General features: G+C 37.0%; 1 protein-coding gene, 1 long non-coding RNA gene and 1 pseudogene across 7 annotated transcripts in view; 1 reads left to right on the forward strand and 2 right to left on the reverse strand.

Moving 5' to 3' along the window:
- The window catches only part of LOC311614720, a 169,601-nt gene extending 169,184 nt beyond the window's left edge, over positions 1-417 (reverse strand). Inside the window, exon 1 of the long non-coding RNA XR_014793706.1 lies at positions 296-417. This is a non-coding gene — a long non-coding RNA (uncharacterized lncRNA). The remainder of the gene's footprint in view (positions 1-295) is intronic.
- Positions 1-23,116, forward strand: part of ADGRG2 (adhesion G protein-coupled receptor G2) — a 105,668-nt gene that overhangs the window by 56,422 nt on the left and 26,130 nt on the right. Inside the window, exons 4-11 of one of the 5 annotated variants that reach the window (XM_084869482.1) lie at positions 5,561-5,593; positions 8,166-8,201; positions 8,314-8,337; positions 9,977-10,015; positions 11,865-11,906; positions 14,160-14,213; positions 20,167-20,222; positions 20,995-21,050. In XM_084869482.1, coding sequence (XP_084725608.1) covers positions 5,561-5,593; positions 8,166-8,201; positions 8,314-8,337; positions 9,977-10,015; positions 11,865-11,906; positions 14,160-14,213; positions 20,167-20,222; positions 20,995-21,050 — 340 coding nt within the window. The remainder of the gene's footprint in view (positions 1-5,560; positions 5,594-8,165; positions 8,202-8,313; positions 8,338-9,976; positions 10,016-11,864; positions 11,907-14,159; positions 14,214-20,166; positions 20,223-20,994; positions 21,051-23,116) is intronic. The other 4 variants (XM_084869483.1, XM_084869485.1, XM_084869484.1 and 1 more) reach the window with 4 other exon arrangements.
- On the reverse strand, positions 18,501-19,708 carry LOC311614625 (scavenger receptor class B member 1-like; annotated as a pseudogene). Its single transcript has one exon. The product of its transcript is annotated as a scavenger receptor class B member 1-like (transcript).

A 23,116-nucleotide genomic window follows, 5' to 3' on the forward strand; every position in this document is an offset into this window, starting at 1 on the left:
TCCTATTATGATTATCTTCACCCCTATTTTCTAGATGGGAAACTCAAGTGTCAGGTGGATTACATAAATTACCCAAAGTTACAAAAGTTGTACAAAATTAACAAGTGGTGGATTTGGACCTAGGCTGTCTGAGTTTCAGAGTCTAGGTTCTTAAGCTTCCTACCACACTTGAGGGATTCAGGGCAATGTCACATGGACTGCTGGGGTTTGAGAGGTTAACCATTGGCAGCTAAATCCTGCATCTCCCTCATCCCCACATCCGAATGGCCCCCACCCCCAGATCCTCTCATCTTACCTTAGAAGTATCTGTTGAACTTCTCATTTTATGCTAGCTTTTGAAGCACAAGTTCAAGTCCTCATCATGTCTTGCCCAATTTATTGCAGTAGCACTCTCTGGCCTTCCCACTTCAGATCATTCTCCTTGTTTATTTCATAGCTATATAAAAAATATTGTTCTGTGTCAGGGGCTGGGGACAAAGGATAATGGTTCAGGGGCTGGGAAGAAGGGAGAATGGAGAGTCAATTTGTTACTGAGTCCTTATCATTGACTCTGCAACCCCAGATAACCTAAACTAAGATGCCAAGGGGATATTGCTCAACTGAGAGCTGGCAAAGAGTGGTGTGATCTAAGGGAGACCAGAAACTCCATATCCTAACCCCTAGTGCCCTCACATCCATCTCACCAAGTGCTTCTGCACTTAAAACTCTACCATAAGAAATTCACACTAAGCCATAAATTACAGGTGCTTTGTCATGAAAGAATATGTCAACCAATAGCAGAGTCACCCTAGACATTAGTGGAACTCAGGGAGGAGGGTGCACCCAAGCAAGTATTATTTTTATAAGCTATATCTTTTCAGGAGGAAACAGAGATAATCCTAGAGTATGCATTCTCTACGGGGGCAATATCATCCCCATGGGGGTGAAAATTGTTTTTTGTAGGCATAAAAAAACCTTCTATATTACAGAGGGCTGGGACTAGAATGAAGCAAGTGAAAAATGTTAGAAGGCACCCACTTTTGGGGTTTTGTGTGTGTCTGCACACACATAGATAATAATATATGTACTCATTAGTTGGCAAGGAGTGCTGTGAATAGGAGTATGGAAAGGATCAGGCTAAGGGGGAAAGTGCTGTGATTTTTAAATAGAGTGATCTGGAACTGAGGCCACACCCCCCATCCAGCGGGGCTTGATGGGGGACCTCAAGGTGTGCTTTCCATCCTGGTGCCCGACTAGGGGACCTCAGGCTGTGCCCCCTACCAGGTGGGGCTTGACAGGGGACTTCAGGTTGCGCCTCCCAGCCCAGCACCAGGCCTGGGGACCTCAAGCTGTATCACCCCCCACCCAGCAGGGCTTGATAGGAGATATCAGGCCGTGTCCCCCACCTGGCGGGGCTTGACAGAGACCTCAAGGCACCCCCCACCCCCCACTGCTCTGGGCCAGGCGACATGAGGCTACTCCCTCTGCCTGGCAGGGCTTGACAAGGGTGGGACTGGCGGGGTCTGAATTAGCCCAATTGGGGGGGGGGGCGGGCGGCCGGATCTGGGTCTTTCACTTGATTTTGAGGCGCACGTGGTGGGCGGGGACTTGACTCTGGGTCCCATGGTGCGCCCCAAACTCTGACAGGAGGAAGATTTTCATATACATTTTACTAATTTTCTTTCATCTCTGACACTTCTATTATAGAGAAAGGGCAAATAGCAATATTGAATTATTTCCTTTAATTAATCCACTTTTAATGTGCATGAATTTTGTGCCATTAGTATTATTCATAATTTTAAAATACTGGCTTTCTGAGTATGGTAGGAAGAATAATGGCTCCCCCAAGATATCTATGTCCCAATGCCTAGAATCTGTAAATATATTATTTTACATGGCAAAAGGGACTTTCTGGGTGTAATTAAAGTTACGGACTGGGAGATGGGCCCAATCTAATCACAAGAACTCTTAAAAGTGGAAGAGGAAGGCAGAAAAGTGAGTCAGAAGGATGGCACATGAGAAGGACTCCCCACCCCATCCCACAGTTGCTAGCTTTAAAGATGGAAGAATGGGGCATGAGAAATGTGGGTGACTTCCAGATTTTGGTAAATTCCTCAATTTAAAGCTAGTGAGAAAATGTGGACCTCAGTCCTACAACCTCAAGGTACTGAATTCTGTCAAAACCCTCAAAAAGCAGAACATATTCTCCACTAGAGCCTCCAGAAAGGAACACAGTCTGTCAACACCTTGATTTTAGTCTTAATGAACCTGTTGTAGACTGGTGACCTATAGAACTCTAACATAACAAATTTGTGTTGTCTTAAACCACTAAATTTGTGGTAATTTGTTACAACAGCAACAGAAAACTAATATACTGGAATTTCCAGCTTAAATTATTTGGCTGGTTTTACCAGCAATACTGTTAAATTCAAGAACTGATTAGATATGAAAATGATGTGAGGTGATGAAAGATAAGTTCTTAGATATATGGAGTTGGAGAGCCAATGACAGGCATTTACATGGCAGTGGTCAGACCACACTTGGCCATGTGGGATTGGAGTTTGGGAGGTAGCAATAATTTTGAAACCAAGTCTCAGGGAGGAAACTAGGGAAAGAAGCTCCATTAGTGGAGCCAGTTCCTTAAGTTTCCAATTCCTCTGTTTGGCTTCCATGCTAAGTTTATGCGTGCCAAACTCCTGCTCATCATAATTGGAATATATGGACTTTGGTGTTTTGTGTGTTTTTTTTAAAATCACTAGGGAGTCATACTGAGTACATTTTATAGACACATCACAATAATTTTATTTTTTGACTTAAATCAAGACTTCAACAAATGAATAATGCTTTAAAATTTTCTTTGTTGCTTTCCAAAGGAAAATCTGAAAAATTTAACTGTTTTCCCTTTCTTTGTTTATGAATCTTTTTAACAATGGAAATATTTTGTCTCCTAAGAGTGGCATGGAACTCAAATATATGACTCACTGGAAATGTCGACCACCTCTTTGGTTATAATAAATGGGAAGTGAGTTAGGAGAGAGCCCAAGAGAAACAGAGGCTGATACTCAGGAAATGTAAGGCCTATGGGGACATCTCTATGTTACAACAGGAGGAGTGATGTGGAGCACCATAATGAGAGGAAGAAAGTGAATAAAATATTAGTCACTGAGCAATCAGAAGAAGAAAAAAATGACAAAAGAAATAAAATGGCAGAAACAATTTTTAAATCTCTAGCTTCTATTTACAAGATTTCCTTCCTTTATCACTATACATTGCTCCTGGGAGCTCTGCATGTGGATTAGACCGGTCTAACAGTTGGGCTAAATTTTCATCAGGTTCTACCTCCTGATTGTGAGTCCATGCCTATCCAACCCAGAGATGGTCAACCAATTTTATGCTTGACTAGTCCGTGTCCTCTAATATCTAACATCAAATCACAGCTCTGCTCAAAGGATTTAGCAATGGAGAAGGTTGGAACCATTGGTGGCTATAGCAGCCATTATTAGCCTCTTTTGCCCTTCAGCATCACTCTTTATCCTTCTTCCCTGAAACTCAACTCTTCCTTAGTGTGGTGTATCATATTACTTGATTTGTAGATATTGTACCAACCTGGCATCCTAGAAATAAATCCCACTTGATTATGATTTATGATCTATTAAATGTATTATTAGATTAGATTTACTAATATTTTGATGAGGATTTTGGCATCTATGTTCATCAGGGATATTGGCCTATACTTTTTTTTTCTTTGTAGTGTCTATCTGGTTTTGGAATTAGGATAATGCTGGCCTCATAAAATGAGTTTGGGAGTCTTCCCTCCTCTTGAATTTTGTGGAATAGTTTGAGAAAGATTGATCTTAATTCTTCTTTGAATGTTTGGTAAAATTCAACTATGGTCCAGGACTTTTATTTATTGGGAGTTTTTTTTATTACTGCTTCTACTTCATTGGTTGTAATTGGTCTGTTCAGATTTTCTGTTTGTTCTTGATTCAGGTTTGGGAGATTATATATTTCTTACAGGTTGTCCAGTTTATTGGCATATAGTTGTTCATAATATTGTTGTGTAATCCTCTGTGTTTCGGTGGTGTCAATTGTTATAGCCCCTCATATTTCTGATTTTATTTATTTGGGTCCTCTCTCTTATTTCTTTGATAAGTCTAGCTAAAGGTTTATCAATCTTTTTTATCTTTTGAAACAACCAGCTCTTTCCCAAGAGTATTTTAAAAATTAAACTTCTGCTAACTTAACATATCCTTTGACGGGTAGAATATTAAAGTAACATGAGGGATATATTGAGGGGCAAAGACTAAGAGGAAGCAATTTCAACTAAATTAGGCTATCAAGTCATTAACTACTCTGGGTACATGGAGAAAAATCAGGTTATAGCTTGTGTGAAATGATCTTTCTTATCATACATATAAAAACATACATACACATACATATATATGCATATATCTATTTATCTTTATACAGTTGAACTTGAACAAAATTGGTTTGAATTGTATCCATTTATATGTGGATATTTTCAATAAATACCATAAATGTATTTTCCTCATGATTTTCTTAACATTTTCTTTTCTCTAGCTTACTTTACATTATGTAAGAATACAGCATATAATACATATACAAAAATGTGTTAATCAACTGTTTATGTATTAGTAAGGCTTCTTCTGGTCAACAGAAGGCTATTATCAGTTATGTTTTTTGGGAGTCAAAAGTTATATGTGGGTTTTCAACTGTGCAGGAGATTATTGCTCCTAATCCCCACTTTATTCTAGGGTTAACAGAATAGATATAGATATAGATATAGATATAGATATAGATATAGATATAGATATAGATAGATAGATATAGATTTAGATATATATAGATTTAGATATACATATAATATATACATATACATATATACATAGAAAGAGAAAAGAATATATATCAGAATGTTAATGTAATTTATCTCTGGGGTGAAATTACAGGTGGTTTTAATTTTCTCCTTTTTGTTTATCTGTAATTTCTGAAGTTTCTCCAATAAGTATGTATTATTGTTCATAGATAAAAAATAGAATTACTGTGCTTTTATGGAATCTGACTATCCCCTCAAAAAATAAATAATACAGCAGTTCTTGTAGTTTATACACCCAGAGGTATCTGATTTAGTTTAACTCATAAGAAAGAAGTAGCTTAATAATATAAAGTCTGTGCTAAAAGGTATAAATGGAAACACAGTTAATGGGAATTTAATTTATGCAGATGTATACATTTACTTTTACAAATTATAATGAATGTTAGCCAACAACTAAAGGTCTTCTTAATCATTTTTAGTTTAAAACATAATAAACCATTATATAATAAAACATATAGACACAGTTAACAGTTAAATTGGAAGAATTGCTTCACCTGAGATATGCCTTTGTAGAGAATTGAAAAGAAGTAGTGATTAGGCTGTTAAAAATAATAATAAATTAACATACTGCCCTCTTTTGGTAGCTATTTGCAACTTATTTTACATTCACTCCCTTTTAAGATGTTACTCTCCTATGGATTTATACAAACTAAACTAATTTTAAATCACCCTTTTCCTCAACAGACAATGCTGATAATCCCAGTTTATCACCGTCTGGTAAGACTGTTATTTCATGACTTTGGGGAGTTTCAGGAAAATAGTCTAAAAGTTCTCCATGCAATATGGCATGTAGTCAGATACAACAAAATTGTTGTTGTGGTGGTGGTGTTTTTTCATGACTCTGAATTACATTAAACTCTGAGTTAAATCTATAACTGAAAAGCCAGTAGCAAACATAAGAGGACAAGCATATTGTTCCCTCACATGGCTGGACAAAGCTGGGGAGTAAACTGGATTTTCATTACAGTAACTGTTTAAGTTCTTCAATGTTGTTTTTAGTATTATAGTTCACAAGTCTAAAGAGCATCAAGAACATAAACATGCTAATGTTCTTATATTTGAAGGATGAGATGTTCTCTTAAATGTCCTAAGTTCCCTCACTGAATGAATATTTTTCAAAAGGCTTATGAGGGCTTAGCACTCATAAGAATGGAGAGGCAAACACAGTAAAGAGAAATTTATAACTAGGACCCATCTTGACAGGAACCAGGAACAGAATCTGTACTCAGGACTGTTAGCTGGAATGGGACCTCAGGGATAAAGTGGTCCAGCCCTGCATTACTTAGTTGATGACATGAAGCCTGGAGCATCTGAGTACCTTGTCTAGGGTCACACAGTTCTTACCCCACATCACACAGAGATGGCTTCTCTGACTCTTACTTCTGTATTATTTCTGATATATCATATATTATAGAACAATCCTCTGTGGTAAGGCGTGAGTCAACTCACACTGTATTCTCAGTTGTGTGAAAATGAGATTCTATTGTTATTAATTCATTTAAACAAAATAATAATAGCTATTACTTCTTGTGCATGTACTACATGTCAGGGAGTCTTCAGGAATTTCATTTTGCTTTCAATCTTGCAACATAGGAATCATTATATTGATGTTAGAGATGAAAACCTGGGTCAGAGAGGATAAAACTTGTCCATGTTCACACATTCTCTGAAGCCAGACTAGTTGGGTATGAATTCAGCCACCATTCTCCTATCCCCATTGCTAGCTGTGTGACTTTGGGCAAGTTCCTTCACCTCTCTTGTGCCTCTGTTTCTTCTTTGTAAATTGGGAAGAATGATAGTAACTTTTTTCATAGGGTAATTGTGGAGATTAAATGAAATAAAACATGTGCCTGACATGGAGTAAATCCTCAATAAGTAATAACTATCATTATTCAGAGCTATTAAACAATGGGACAAAGATTCAAACTCAGGACTTCAAGTCTCCAAATCCCAAGCTCTTTTTCCTGTGCCATTTTGCCTCCTCATTGTGAAGCTTCTAGGGTAAAATAAACCACTGTAATGTTTCTTCTGGTACAATAGCCTTCATCAGACTTAACCAGAGCAATATATTTGCAACATTCTGTTTCCATGGAATGGTATATGGGGCTTTGGGTCCAGTCACAGCCTGGGTTCTGGGTACCTGGGGGAGAGCTGCACTAATGGGAAGGTAAGAGCCAGTGCACATCAGGGATGGAAGGGCAACTTGCCTGCAGGCCTCCTCTTTGGATGGCATCACCAGTCATCAATACTTAGAAAAACCAAGAGTCATTAATTAAAAACCAGCTTTGACCAATTATTTTGTTCTGCCACAAGAGCAAAGGATTCCATGTCCACACTTTGAATCTTACTGCTCAGGAACTGTCTTACTTCTGAAAAAATATCCTTGGTAATTTAAAAAAATGTAGTAAATGACAAAATATGGAATGAATAATGTAGGACAGACAGGGTGTGTGTGTTTCAGCCAAGGCATGAGCGGTCTAAAACAGACAGTCCAGCCAAGTGCCTTGACACACCCAAATGTTGTCCTTACTGGCTAAATATCACGCTCCCTACTGCAAAGCTTGGCTTCCTTGTAAAATATGTGTGTTTACTTTTCTTGTGTATATGTAGAGGTCAAGCCATGGGATCTTTTTTAATATATAAACTGGCAAAGTGTGTGTAGTACACTGAGCCCTTAGCATAAGTGGAGTTATTCTACGGTAAATTTACAACTCGATTATCTTAATAGCAGCCGTATTTTTAAATAACATACCAGGAAATTGTGTTAGGTAATACAGTATTGAGTGAAAGCAATGTCTTGTTTTTTTTTTATAGCAATGCTTTATTTTGTTTTTTAATCCTATGGGAAGAATTGCTAGGTGTCATTATAACCAAATGGACCCAATGTACCAATATGTATCATGATTGTAGAAAAATATTTAAAGTATAAAATGTTTTCTAGAACTCTTTGGCTGAAACTTTTGAAAGTAGTATATCTTATATTTTGTTGTTGTTCCTAAACTTATTTCCAAAATATCCCTTAAGTAGGAGCAGGCTTTGTGATCATGAGCATCAGGTTCTTCATCTGTAAAATGATACAATTGCACTAATATCATCCCTTGGGTTCTTTCTCTATAATTCTCTGATTAAAGGCATACTAGTGATTATAGGACTTGCAGATTTAATTACATATTGGTCTCATGTTTTCTACTTCTTTTCATGATTATATCTCAAAATCTAACTCCTTGAAATTCAATAAATAATTGTTTCAAAGTATTAATTTGAAAAACGTGTGTGTTTTCTCCTGCAGCTGACTCTCCTATTGGTTTTGTCCCATACTCCAATGGTACTCCAGGCAAGATTTTGAAAAAAAATTTAAATCTAGATTTAGCCCAATTTGTTAAATTTTTTATTTAATTATATCTTTGTATTGTTTTTTCCCCCCCTTGGGACAAAAGAGGTTGAAACTACAAGCCTAAATGGTAAGAATTTTTCCGAAGCAAGTGAAAATTGATAACCATGAATATGAATATAAGTATAATGAATGGTGTTGCAGTTTCTATATTCAAATAATAAAAAAAAGAAAAACCCAAAGAAACCCAAGACTGACAACCTGGAGGGCAATCTAAACTTTCTGGTTAAATGAGAAAATTCTTATTATCATGGAGGGAAGACAGCCCTCCATCACTCTAGCTGTTCTGTCAGAGAAAAGAAATGTCACCAGGCCAGCATTGCTCAGTGGTTGAGCATTGATCTATGAACCAGGAGGTCACATTAGATTGCTGTTCAAGGTACATGCACGGGTTACCATCTCAGGTCTCAGTGTGGGTGTACAGGAGGCAGCCAATCAATGATTCTCTCTCATCGATGTTTCTATTTCTCTCTCTTCCTCTCTGAAAGCAATAAAAATCTATTTTTTTAAATAAATTTTGACCACATTTTGAGTACCCCATTTCGCTTGCTCACCAACACAATTCCAACACATTTTTTTATATGACAGATTGTTTAAATGTGAAAAGCACATCCAGTGACTTCAATATGATTCAACATGGATTTGGAGGCACAAAGTGTTCAAAGACAGCCTTTTTACAGATGATTTATCATTTTAAAATAGTATAAAATAAAATAAATAAAAAAACAAGCTCCATTATGCTGAAGAAAAGGACAAAGAACTGGGTTATATTTGAGGGAGGGGGGCAGGACAGCACATTCTGTTCCCTCCCCTTAGTGGGTAGACAGCCTTCCATCTTATTGCAGTCAAAACCCAATACTTTTCACAATCCCTTTAGTCAAAATAAAAACTCACCATGTGTTTGGCAGCTAAGAGCTAAACAATCATAAATGCAGCTCACACTGATTGAAACTGGTATAAATTCAATTTTGGTCTAATGGGAAGGGCCAGGCATTGTCATTTTTATATGCAATTACTTTTTACAGTGAAAGCACATCTTCAAAATAGCTTTGGCAGCAGTTTTTGGGTCCTATTTTATGTGGTTAAAAAGTGTGATAATGTAATACATGCCGTTCCCCCCTAAAGTTCCATCCAGAATCATAAATTCTAGAATGCTTTCCATTAAAATAAATACCGATAGAATAGATTTTAAATTGAATTTTAAGTGAAACAAGATGAAAATGAGGTTTCCCTAAAATTTAGTTGAATATAATCAAGAATTCCAAATTTAAACTAGAATTACTTTCATAAGAATGAACTACATTAGGTAAAAATATATTAAGCAACCATAGTACTATAAAGTTAGTATTAACTGTGACAATATCATATCCCTTATGGACTTTCATTATAATAGAGAAGAAGGGCAAAATATTAAACTACATAAATGAGTTTATTTAAATGTAATAATTACAGGAATGTTGCTATGTTTTAGAAAACACATTTTGAACAAATGAATATTTGCTCAGGAATTGTCTCTGGGGGTTAAAGAATGGGTAGTGTGGTGAAGGGAGGTGGCAGCAAATACATTTGGTAATGTCCAGTTGGCTTTTGAAAAATGCTCTAACTTCTCCAGGGTTTGGGGAAGAGTGAAATGTTTAGGGAACCTAGGAAGATGCATGTGTTTATTAATCATGCCAATGATTAGGTTAATTTTTATTATTTTATTTCAGATGCTACTTCAACTGTGCTATCTACTTTAAACAAGACAGGTAATATCAAGTTATTTCTAAACACAATATATGTCTCCTGTGGCGTCTTGCGTTTCTCACTTGTGTGGTCTTTTGGATTAGTAAAGGTTATCTCCTTGCCCACTTCCTGTGCCTTCACTTGTTGATTTATTACTTGTTTTATTTTGACATTGAACTGTAATTCTGGTGTCCCCACATTGCTGATCTTCCAAACTGCTATGGCAATAGCACTCCACTTAAAATAATATTTTTAGTATAATAACAATAATATATCTTAGCTCATAAAAATGGAAATATAGAAAAAAGAAAAAGAAAATATAATTCATCTTTAGTGTTATTTTCCTAAGACTATTACTGTTAATTTGGTATATTTCCAATCAGTATCATATGTACATATACACCCTCATAGTTTAGGTACATTGTTATATCTCACCCTTTTGACTTCATATTAAGTTACAAGTATTTTCTAGAGTCCCTTGCTATTAATGACCTGATAATACGCCATTATCAGAGTTGTTTCTATTTTTTTTTAGTAGAAATTGTTGCTATAGATATCTTTGTGCCAACATCTTTGCATCCATCCTGGTTTCCATAGGATCCATAACAAGGATTGGATTTAATGGGTCAGCATTTTGATATCTTAAAGCCCTTGATACCTACTGCCCAGTTATCTTCTAGAAAGCTTGTACTGGGCATGAATGTGGACATGAATGTCCATGTTGCTGTACCTTTGCTGAAAGCTGAGTCTGTATCATATATTATTAAACTTTCAATTCCATGAGTTGTATTTTGAATTTTAATTAGTGAGATTGAATGACTAGAACTAGAAGCTCATTTTGCAGTTGTATCTTGATTATTCTGGAAAGGAAAGTATCAGGGTAAACAAAATATTGTATTTAAAGGATTCTTCCTGATAATATAAATGATAACAGCCTCTATAATTACCACCAATCATTGCCCATGGGTCAGTCACACATTGAAACAGAAACTCATCAATAATGCGCACACAAATGAGGTTTCTGAAAGTGTTGGTATAATGACATAATTCTTAAGTGCTTTTCTAAGATCTGAGTTTTGTGTTTTTTTCATAATTTGTCATTCATCCTAGGAGGCAGAGCTTCTTTGTAAATCTGTGCCCTGAGCACAGCCTCTTCTAATTGGTCATCCTTAGAGCCAGGATTTCTGAACCTGGTTCTCCATAATCTGGGAAAGGAACCATGGGCTCTGTCCCAAAAGTGTGTTGGAAAGATATTTCTAAGATTTCTTTTTCTGTGTGTTTTAATATTAACCTGTAAGTCACTGACTGAACAGTTACGTCTTGGTTCTGCTGTGAGCCTGTGGTATGACTGCAGTTGGATAGTCTCACCTTCTCTGAGAATAATTTTATCTATCAATACGATTGGAATAGTATTATATTAACTCTTAGAGAAAATGGCAGGGCAATTCGTTGTTTGTAGAACATAATAGCAATATTTTAGATTATTATTCTGAATCACTGATCTTTACAACCTAACACCTGAAGGTCCTGATAGTGACATAATTTTACATATCTGAAGTATAAGTCTGCATTAATTTGTCTAGCAGCAGCAGAGCATGGACACTGCAGAAGAATTACACAAGCAGTGGGTGTGTAATATGTGTGATCTAACTGGGTAAACATGGGAATCTAAATCCCAGACCTACCCTGGGCCAATGCTTTATAATCTGTGTATGTGATTCCCATTCATTCTGCTGAGATGACCAATAGTGTCTTAAAGGTATCAACAGTATGATTTTCTTAGAACTTCACCAAAATGATACTCATGGCAAATTGTTTTTTTTAAAAAACAAGCAACAATTCTGCTCTAATATTTAAATTGCTTCTTTGCAGAAAAAACTAAAATCACTATAGTAAAAACCTTCAATGCATCAGGTATGATTTATCAATATCAAGACTTTATTTTTTACAACTAAAGTAAAATTAAACAAATGGTTGATGTTAACATTTTCTTTCTGTCTTTATCCTACCTTTTAAAAATGAAACTGGTTTTTAATGAATAGATGTTTATTCACTGGGTACCTAAAGTTGTACTAAGTGTTTGGGGTTATAATAGCAATGATTAGGCACAATGCTTACCCTCAAGAATCTTCTAGTCTGTGCGGTGAGATAAGGCAAATAAACAGATAATTAACATGAATATGTAGTATGAACATAAAGGCAACTATTTCTGACATGGTTGTGAAGCATAAGAGATAGAAGGACTGACAATTATCAATGGGATGCATTTTATGAAGAAAAGATTCTTAAAGAAGTGAATCCCAATCTCTTTTTAAGTAATAAAAAAAGATGCGCTTTTAAGTACCTAGTGCAAGACTAGGGATACATGATATACTTAAAGGTTTCTGGTTGATTTAAAGCAGAGGTTGGCAAACTATGAGCTATGGGCCAAATCCACCTTTTTTTCTTTTTGTAAATACCAGTAAAGTTTTATTAGAAAAGTACTGTGCCCATTTTTTTTAAACATATTGTCTATGGCTACTTTTTCACTATAATGAATGATAGGGTTGAGTAGTTGCAGTGGATATTATATGGCCCACAAAGCCTAAGATATTTACTGTTTGACCCTTTACAGACAAAGTTTTCTCACTCATGATTTGAAGGACAACCTATGGCCATGTACTTGGAGGAAATTACAGATATAATAGCCCTAGGAAAGAAAGAAAATTCTCAGTATAAATAAGCAGCAAATGACACACCGCACTAGACATGAAGGTGCCAGTAAAATTTAGAGAAAGATGAGATGTGATAGAATGAAAAGTTTAGAAAGCTATAGACCAATAGTTGTAAGAAATATTAAAATACTACTACTCAGCATCTACATATTGTATGATTGCATAGTATATTTCTAGTGAGTCATATCCATTAGCAAGTATATTTAAAATGAAATCTTTCTCTTTTGATATTGGTAACATTGCTGTGGAACAACATAGAACTCTACATGTCTGATAACTTTTGGCACCTAAATTCAGTTTGCTCATAGTCAAAACTTTAGCTGAACCATGATGCCTACACACCAAATGTCAACTAAATCATACTGACAGAAACCATATCATACACACTTATTCAAATTGTAATTTTAGTTCATGTTCAAACTAGTTCTCTTAGGAAAGAATTAAGCACTCATAAGTGCAAAGGAAATAAAATAGCAATCAAGCACTGGGTACATAATTTTGACAGAACCAGAGACATAGCAAGATATAAAGATATTCCTTACTGTAACAACCTTTTCCCATTGGTAGTTTGCTTAGTAGAATTTCCCCCTCACATTTACTAAAGATTTCTTATACTCTGCCAAAAGGATGAAATTAATGAAGGAAAGATTCTTAGAGTAGTAAACCCTGAACTCTTTTCAAATCAGAGATGTACTTCTCCTATCACCTTTGGTGAAAGTGTTTTTCGGTTAATATGTCTGGCTTTTTGTTCTAATGTGACTTATTTCATCTCCCATTCATCTCTGTCTATGTGTATGCTTGTGTAGTCTGTTGTCCTGGTCATTACTCCATTTTGTCTTCACTATAACTTTTTTTTTTCCTGCCTAGTATCACCCATTAGATTGTAAGCTCCTTGAGGGCAGGATCCATATTTAGAACCTCATAAAGCCTACAGAATATGGTAGAAATTCACAAATATTTTTTGAATTTTATAGTTTTGCCCATGTGAAATGATATCATGACTTTGATGTTATTTCACACATACATTTGCATGAGGGGCTGAGACCATCATTAGAATGTTCATGTACTCCCCTACCCAGAAATAAAGGAGAATGTAAGAGTAAGGGCTATTTCATTTAAAGCCTATATGATAGATTAGTATTCATATTGTTCTGTTGTATTGGACAGGAGAGGGATTAATTGGGAATGGGACAAGAAATTACAGGGAAGAATAAGGGATCAGACACTAACATACTAAAGAATAGTGAAGAATCAAGTTCGTAGCTAACCAACTAAGAAATGAAAACTCTCATTCCTTTAGTTTTAGTGGAATTCATCCAGCCAATTATATCCAATATAGCATTTTTGGTCCACATTTGAAGCCTAAATTTATTAATTCTCTTGACAATGTACTATAGTATATATAAGAGAAGATATTGACATGCTAATCAGCTGGGTTGTGTTTCCTTTGCAGGAGTCAAACCCCAGAGAAATAGCTGCAATTTGTCATCTATTTGCAATGACTCAGGTTAGTACTTATTTACATTATATGTTACCAGATAAATTAGCTTCATAGAGAAAAATGATTGCTTTTCTCCTGGAGAGTGTGTGATGTGTGCCTCTTTGATTGGGAATGGGACAAGAAATTACAGGGAGGAATAAGGGATCAGACACTAACATACTAAAGAATAGTGAAGAATCAAGTTCATACCACCTGGCTACTATGAATCCTGAATGAAAACAAAAGCAAATTTTAGATTTGGCTGGAATTATCTTCCCATTGCCTAGTGAAATAAAGGGTTAACTTCTTTAATATGAGAACATGAAGCTGTGCACAAAACATTTTTCACCATAGCTTTAAATCCATAACTAATGCACTTAGACTTGATTCATGAACATAATTAATAATGAACTTAATTATTGAAAGCCACTTCTTGTATACAAATCCTTTAAGCTTTTCCATAGGACCTTAAGTATTATTATAGCTTAGAAACAGGATATTGTTTTTTTCTAAAACTAAAACAAACTGCTCTTCTAGAATGTTGAAAACCTCACGTACACCTAGCTAATTGGGTGCTAATCCCAGTAGTGCCATAGTGGATTTTGCCATCTTTAGCTAAGACTGCCCACTAGTTTTAAAAATTGAGATGGAAATCTTTTGAGAACATGCTATTTTTGAAATGAGGATATTTTCCCTCCTGCCTTGGGCCAGAAAGAATGAAACAACCACTTTTCTCACATTGGTTTGGCTCTCTGGGCTCCCTTCTTTGTTGAAACCTATGAAAACAGATGTAATAAACAGAAAAACATGGTGTGGAAGGTCAGAATTGGATCATGGGAAGAGAGAAGAGGAAGGTAACAAAATATTTTATACTATTCAAGTCTTAGTATGACTCCATTGATATAAAAAGAAACACTCATCAGAGGAAGGAATCATTTTATTCTGTTCCCTTTAATCCTATATATATTATAATAAAAGCCTAATATGCTAAGTGTCTGGTCATCTGGTTGCCCATTCAACCAATCAAAATGTAATACACTAATGATATTCTAAACCAGTCAACTGCTTGCTATGACATGTACTGACCACCAGGAGGAAGGCGCTCTGATGGGTAGGTTAGCTTGCTGCTGGGGTCTGGCCAAATAGGACTGAGCAAGATAGGCCAGACATGCCCTGGAGACCTGCCACAGTCCCTACAAGGCTGGCCAACCTCCTGTATCCCTCGCAGATCATGCACCGGTGGGATCCCTTGACCTGTCCTGTACCCTCTCGCAATCTGGGACCCCTTGGGGGATGTCAGAGAGCTTGTTTTGGCCCGATCCCACAGGCCACGCCAAGGGACCCCACTGTTGCATGAATTCATACACCAGGCCTTTAATAATTTAATGACTTGTTTCAAAAACATAGGAACATTCCGTGAATGGAACTAATGCACATTTGAAAATATACAAAAAAAAAAGAAAAAAGAAAAAAAAGAAACAATTACAAGTAAAACAAGTTAAGGTTGGATAATTTAGAAAAGAAGAAAACTTTCTGTTGAAAGAATGCTCCACAAAGACTTTGTATTTGTGTGAGTGTGAAATTTGCTTATGTGAGCTTTCTCCTGATAGTATGTTCCTGATAGAATATAGCAGAAAAATATCATCTGGTTTTGATTCAAGAAAAACAACAACACATTTTACTTTCATATATTGTGTAACTCTTTCTTCTTCTTCCTCCCTCCTCTCTTTACTGAATTCTCCATAATTTTATTATTTTTGTGCTTCATCTATATTTGAACTGGTGACTAATGTCTACTTTAGTGTTGTGTTTACAAGATGTTTGATAACTGTTTGAAAATTGAACATTTAGTTTAAAAAAAAAAACCTGGTCATCTTGAATAACAGATGTCAGAAAGCTGGTTAGAGTAATGCTTTCCCTAATTAAGTAGATGAATTGATTGTTTGTTTTAGTGCCCGTTGAAAACAACCTCACCAGAGAACCAACTCTTTTGGCACCAGAAATCCCATGATATCATGCCAGAAACTAGAAACCTCCATTTCTTGCAGGTTTCAATCCAGGTTCTTTAAGGGAAATGGGGACTAATGCAGAAATGGGAGCTGACTAGCCATAGTTAGGCTAAAAGTAAAAAGGAGGTGGTTTCCTGGTTGCTCTGCTACTACTGTGCTCCCAGCACATTTATGAACTCACAATGCCCTCAACAAGACTAAAGGATGAACTTGAAGGATAGAAGGGTGAGGGAAAGAAATTGTAGGTGTCAACTATATGCACACACACTTATACAAGCAAGATTTCTTTTCAAAAAGTGAAAAGTAATAGCTTGGCTGGTGTTGCTCAACAGTTGAGCATTGACCCAGGAACCAAGAGGTCACTGGTTCAATTCCTGGTCAGGGCACGTGCTAGAGCTTGGGGGCATGCAGAAAGCAGCCAATTGTGTCCATTTCTTTCTCATTAATTTTCTATCTCTCTATCCCTCCCTCATCCTCTCTGTTTAAAAGTCAATAAAATATATTTTTTTAAAAAATTATATTTTATTGATTTTTAAACAGATAGTGGAGTGAGGGGGGGCAATGGGAAGGATAAGGACACATATGCAATACCTTAATCAATAAAGAAATTTAAAAATTTTAAAAATGGATAAGTAATTCTATGCATATATCAAGAGTCTTTACTTTTAATATTTATGTACTATATTAATTGAAATTTCAGTATCAGAGTTGAAGTTCTTGGTAGAGAAGTTGCTTAAACAGATAATCTTTGGTCTAGTGGCTTTGTTGGCTGTTTTAAGTGTAAGTGGACCACTGGGAACAGGGCTATGGGAATCAGTTGTACTTTGGGGTACAATAAAAACGATGAGGAAGCCTTCAACACTCTAGCACAGGAGTTGGTAAACTACTACCCATAGTCCAAATATATTTTCTACCTTTTTTTTTAAAGTAAAGTTTTATTGGAACACAGCCATACCTATTCATTTACATATTGTCTATGGCTACTTTTGCACTACAAAGTTAGTTTCAATAGAGACTGTAAGACCCACAAACTTCAAATATTTATTATCTGTCTGATACTTCACAAAAATGTTGGCTGACCTATGCTCTAGTTTATATGATATCCTTGCCCTTTTGCTCAAGAGGCCATTTTTTTTTATCTCTATATTATGAAATACACACAATGTACCTGTTAAGAGGTCTCTATTTTATTTGTTTCCAGATAGAGTCAAAGGCCCTCCAAGTATACCCTGTAGAAAACAGGTTAACTAAAAATTACTTCAATGTTACCCAACATGAGCATTTAAAAAAAAGGGTTTTCTGGCATATATGGGATGAAAGTCCCAATGAATTATTCAACTGAAGAAAAGATTTGCCCTGCAGCCCATTCAGGTTTCAAAGCAAATCTCAACTTTGTTCCTAGGAAAGATACTGGCAATTGGTAGTTGTAGTTTAAAAAAACAAAAACAAAACACCAGCAAGGAATAAATGGACTTCCATAAGGTTGCTAAGCTTCTGAGAAACACTCTTCCTTCCCTCCCTTATCTATATAACTGCAACTATAACAAATTTAAAAGATTGTTTTTAAACATTAACTTTAGACCCATGGTTCCCTCAATTAGCATCTTTAAAGAAAAAAAAAATCTGATGAGAAGCATGGAAGAATAAATTTTATTTTCTTCCCAACTTTTAGAAAAGGTTTATTACCTCAATAGTGGCCCCTCAGAGTAAAAGCCCAGTGCTTCTGGGTGAACCGTCAAACAGGGTCTGCAGTATTTTCAGACTAATGGAGAGGGAAACTGGGGAGAAGTGGCCCCGTGGCTGAACAGGCTCACCACAGGGACAGGACCCAATGCCCACACACCTATGGGTGCCTCAGAGAGAAGGTTCTGAAACAGTCTTCTTGGGTGAGCCTCTCCTTGAGTCCCCTCATAACCATCTCTATTCATGAGTGTATCTGTACATACCTGCACAGGCATATGCATACATGTGTGGGGTTGTGTGCAGTGTGTGGACACACTTGTGTGGCAATTGGGAAGCTCAGACTTTAGGACTGGCAGACTGTCCCCTGAGGGAGTCCTGAAGAAGCAGGGTGCAGGGGCTGGGGAGCTTTTCTGGATGAATGGTTGGGCTAGGCTGGCTCTGAGCATCTCCAGGGCCCTACAGTCGTGCTTCTTGCAGAACTGGGGCAGATATCATCAGGGATTCAGAATAAGTCTGTATGGCTTCCTTATTCGTTGAGCCCTTTTTACTACTACTCCCAAATAAATAGCATTTCTCTTCCTCAAACCACACTAGTGGCAGAACCACTGGCTTCATCTTCCATTTATCCAATGCCTTTGACAGCCTTGATGTAGAGGCTCAGCTGTAGCTTCACAGAACAGTTCATAGGGGTTCCTATGAAAGAGTGCATGTCCAGGGACAGGGAATATTTTTCTCTCATTAGAGTGGAGGCTGATCACTGCCTCTGCCAGAACAGGGTAGGAATTGTAGAAGTGAGGATGGGAAAAAAACAAGGTTGCACTGAACCTGCAAATGCTGACATTCTGGATTCCACACTCCAGACACAGGCAGAAAGAAGCCTTTGTTAGGTGGGTAGACAGACCCACTGGCAAATAAGGTGTATGAAGCAAAAGGTAGGGATGCCTTTGAGCATGCCTACTTCCTTGTAGATGACCTTTATGGGTCAGCAGGCCTCTTTTCTAAATCAGCAGCTATAGAATTGCAGTGATATTTGTGAGTCATAAGCAGGGCCCACATCTGCCCTGAAGTCCTGTCAATCATGTTGCACGGATTCGAATGCCAAAAGTTGAGCTTGCTGAGCCAGTTCCACTTGTCCACGAGGTGGATCTGGCTGAAGTTTTTGATCCCTGTGAACATGGTGAAGAGCCTGGAATTAGAGTGGTTGCGCTCAGCAAATAACTCGAACTTGCCCTTTAAGAGGAACATGCCTGGGAAGTATTTATTGATAAGGTGCATGAGGGGGTGGTCATAGCCCCACATGATCTTGCCTATTGTGCATTTCATGAAGGCACACTCACCAAGGTAGTGAACACTAAGGTCATAAACAGTTTCAGCCCCATAGGCTTATTCTCCATCATCAGTGCTGCACTCAGACCAGGATATTGGGCTGGATGATGTAGTAGCTCTCCAAGCCACTGGACTTCTCACTGGAATTGGAAGTTGCAATACTCGAGGAAAGACACTGTGTCACTGTCATTGAAGGTGATGTTGCTCTTGTGCTGGAACTCCCTTTACACATAGGGCCTGCGCTCCCACAACAGTGGCTTCTTGCCCTGGAGGATCTCCTTGGGGTTGACAATGTCAATGAAGTAGATGGAGATAGAGAAGGGAACAGGAATCTCCTTCCATATGCCAAACGACAGGCTACTGGAGTCAATACACACACTCTTGTGGACCTGCAGTTTGATAATGGAGGGCACATTATGATCACCACAATGCCCAGCAGGGCACACAGGAGCCTGGTGAAGTCCAGTGCCCAGCTACGCAGTGCGCTCTGGTGTGGCTGCCCATGTCTGCGTGCCCTGGCACCTGAAGGGAGCAGGTCTTGGTAGAGGCAACAGAGGCTGCGACCTTGAGGCCATTGGCCACAGGGGCATGGTGGGCCTTCGAAAGCAGCACACCAAGGAGTGAACTGGCAGGTGCCAGCGATTTTATCGAGGGCGCCTTTGGATAGGCCAAATCCCGGGCACTGGGATTCAAGTAGGCTGGGATAAAATTTCTTGACAAGGGAACAAGCATTCCCTCTTTCTGCATTCCTACATAAAATTTATAATTTATATCTTCTGAAAATTATATTGAGTAACTTTCTAAAATTAAAAAATAAATAAAAGAGTAAATGTGAGTAACAGCAAAAAAATGTGATGAAACTTTGTTTATAAAGCAATTTGATAATCTTTTTCTGTGAGATACTAATCCTCAAATTCTAAGGATGCAAGTCTCAATTTTTCTTTTTAAAAATTTATTTTTAGACTTTTACAGAGGTGAGATAATGTTTCAATATGATGAAGAAATCAATGCTACTCAGGTAGGTTTTAAAGATTTTCCTCATTACAATCTTAAAAAATGAATTCAGATGTATTTAATATTTGTTTAAGGCTTAGATTTATGATATTTGGCATATTTATTTATTTTTATGGCCAAGTATAAGTAAATTTTCATTAGGTTTTCTGCTGAATGTTTATATGATGTAATTCTATGACCAGTCAAAATGTGAAATTATATTAGAAACTCCTAACAAGAAGAAATATAATATATATTGAATATAAGAACAGTCTCTTAAACTTATCTTATTTGCCCTATGGGGGATTCAGATATAGTAGTATCAGCCTTCTGTAACCTGGATTGCTTCAGAGGATCTCAGCTACACATGGTTTGTTCATTCAGTGAATATTTATTGAGTACCTACTATATGCCTTGCAAAGAGCTAGGTTCTAGATATATAATGATGACTGCTATCATGTTCCCCCTTTACACTGGGATCTTTTACTTAAATCTGGGACCTTTAATGTAGAGAGCTTTAATAGTATTCTTTTGGGGGAATAATGAAAGACAAAATAAAATAATAAAAACCAGAAATTATTTGCACGTCACAATTGTAGATTCAGAATATTAAAAAAAAAAAAAACTGGCTCTATCTATATAGATTTGATCATTTGCTAGGTAGTATTTCATGCAGTTAGTATTTATAGTCTTTAGGGTGTAGTTCTTTGGGCGGTCAACAAATCTAAACAACTTCTTGTATGAGAGTATAAAAAACAATATTTGTTGTATTCTTAATGATTTTGTTCTTCTAACAGAATCCGAATATGGCTAATGGAACCTTGACGGGAGTCCTGTCTCAAAGTGAATTGAAGTGAGTAATGTGCTGTTTGATTTAAATCTTAAGAAATCAACTATGGAAAGATACTTGTTGAGCTATCTTTGCTTTTGGAAACTGAATACGAAAGAGACCTAAAGGTTGTAGAGAATTGGTTCTTGAGTTCTTTGCAAACTATAAACATATTACCTGTCATCAATTAACGTCCCTGTGAGGCTGTTCTCTTTGATGCTATTAAATTACCTCCATTTGAATTACTATTTGAGTAATATGACTTGATAGCCATCAAAATCGAAAGAATGGTTCAAGGTAAGACTTCATGTATACCATTTGTTCATGCTTTCACGAAGCATCAGTGATTTACAACTCAGAGAGAGGTCTTTGTTAAATAGACCTCAGTTTACAAATAGATGCCCCAGTTAGACAGTAGATCAAAATATGGGCCAGCAGTTGGCTTAGGCCAGGACAGTCTTACCCTGTCCACTGGCAGGAGAAACTTCATGTTTTGCCCCCATGGCAGGGAAGCAGCTTCAGAGATAAAATTCATCTATTCTCCACCTTACTACTACCTCTCAAATGAAGGTTTCATAATTTTTTCACCAAATTTAAGCTTTAATGAGTATCTGTGATAACACTGAAGAGAAAAACCTTTCCTAGGTCAAATTAAACAAAACAAAGCTGTTCTTAAGGTTCATTCTTTAAGTAGCATTTTGACCTGCTTTTGATGATTCAGCAGTGCCTAGGTAGAGAGAAAAATAATTCATGATTCCACGTGGTAGATATCAAACATTCCTAGTGCTCTTGTGAGTTTATAGTGGCAAAAAGTTATAGTGCTAATTGGGATGGGCAGGGATGCCATTCATGTCCTTTATATGTCTTTTTTTTCTTGCCTCCTGATAAAAATCTAGCTTTTCTAAGTATTCAAAGAATATGTATGAAATAACCAATGTCTTAATGGGATTTTAAACTTTAGATGGGCAATAGTAGTGATAGGAAACATTTTTTTTTAAACTCACAAATTTATAAATAGAATACAACTTAGCATACTTGCAATTCATCTTAATTACTAGACTTGAAATAGAGATGAGTTCATTTAAAGCCACTAAATATTTGTTGAGCACCTACTATGTGCTGGGGAATACAAATGGAAATAATCTCAACTCTCTGAAATAGAAAACTAGACTGAAAATTAATTAAAATCACTTGGGGAGCTTTTAAAAACACTGATGCCCAGGCACACTCCATACCAATTAAATCAGGATTTGGGGACTGAGATGTAGGCATGAGCGTTTTTAGTGTTCCGCTGGTGGTTCCAGCATGAGGCCATTTTGAGAAAAAGGAGTATGGAATCTGGTAGGAAAGATGCAGAATGGTAACAAATGATAACACTGGAATACGATCCCTATAGTGAAGGTCACATTTACAAGGTACCAAAGTATGTTCTGTCTGAATGTAGAACAGGTTGGACATGACTGGAACGGTCAGAGAATCCCCCAAAAAGTAGGTGGTCTCTGAGCATAGTTATGGAAGAGTAGTTCCTGACAGCTCAAAAAGCTGACTACTACTGCCTCTAGATCTTTCCTGGAGCAACCAATTGCCCATTACTTGGAGCAGGGTTTCTCAGCCTTAATACTATTGGTATTTTGAGCCTGATAGTTCTTTGTCATATGGGATTGTCCTGTATATTATGGGATGTGGAACAGATCCTTGGTCTCCACCCACTAAATGCCAGTAGCACTCCACCCCCAATTGTAACAAGAAAAAAAATGTCTCTAGATATTTCCAGATGTCCCTGAGGTGCAGGGTCACCCCAGGTTGAGAACCACTGCCTTAGAGTCATTATTTAAACTAGATTTGATGAGATCAGGCACATCCAGGATGGTATGGCCATAGAAGAATTTTTAAACTAGATTTATTTTATTTTAAGCTCACATGAAGCTCTGCCACATTGGAAAAATGCAAATGTTGTAAGAGTGCAATTGGAGGAGAGGAATAAGGAAGGTTCCTAAAGAGAAGTTGTGAGGAGGGGAAGGCAGGGCTAGAGAGTGCTAGAGGGTGGCAGGGTCAGTTGGAGAGAGAATGAAGAAACCATAGGCCCAGAG

This window comes from Pipistrellus hanaki, assembly GCF_964339955.1.
Source record: "Pipistrellus hanaki genome assembly, chromosome: X".
Taxonomy (NCBI): Eukaryota; Metazoa; Chordata; class Mammalia; order Chiroptera; family Vespertilionidae; genus Pipistrellus; species Pipistrellus hanaki.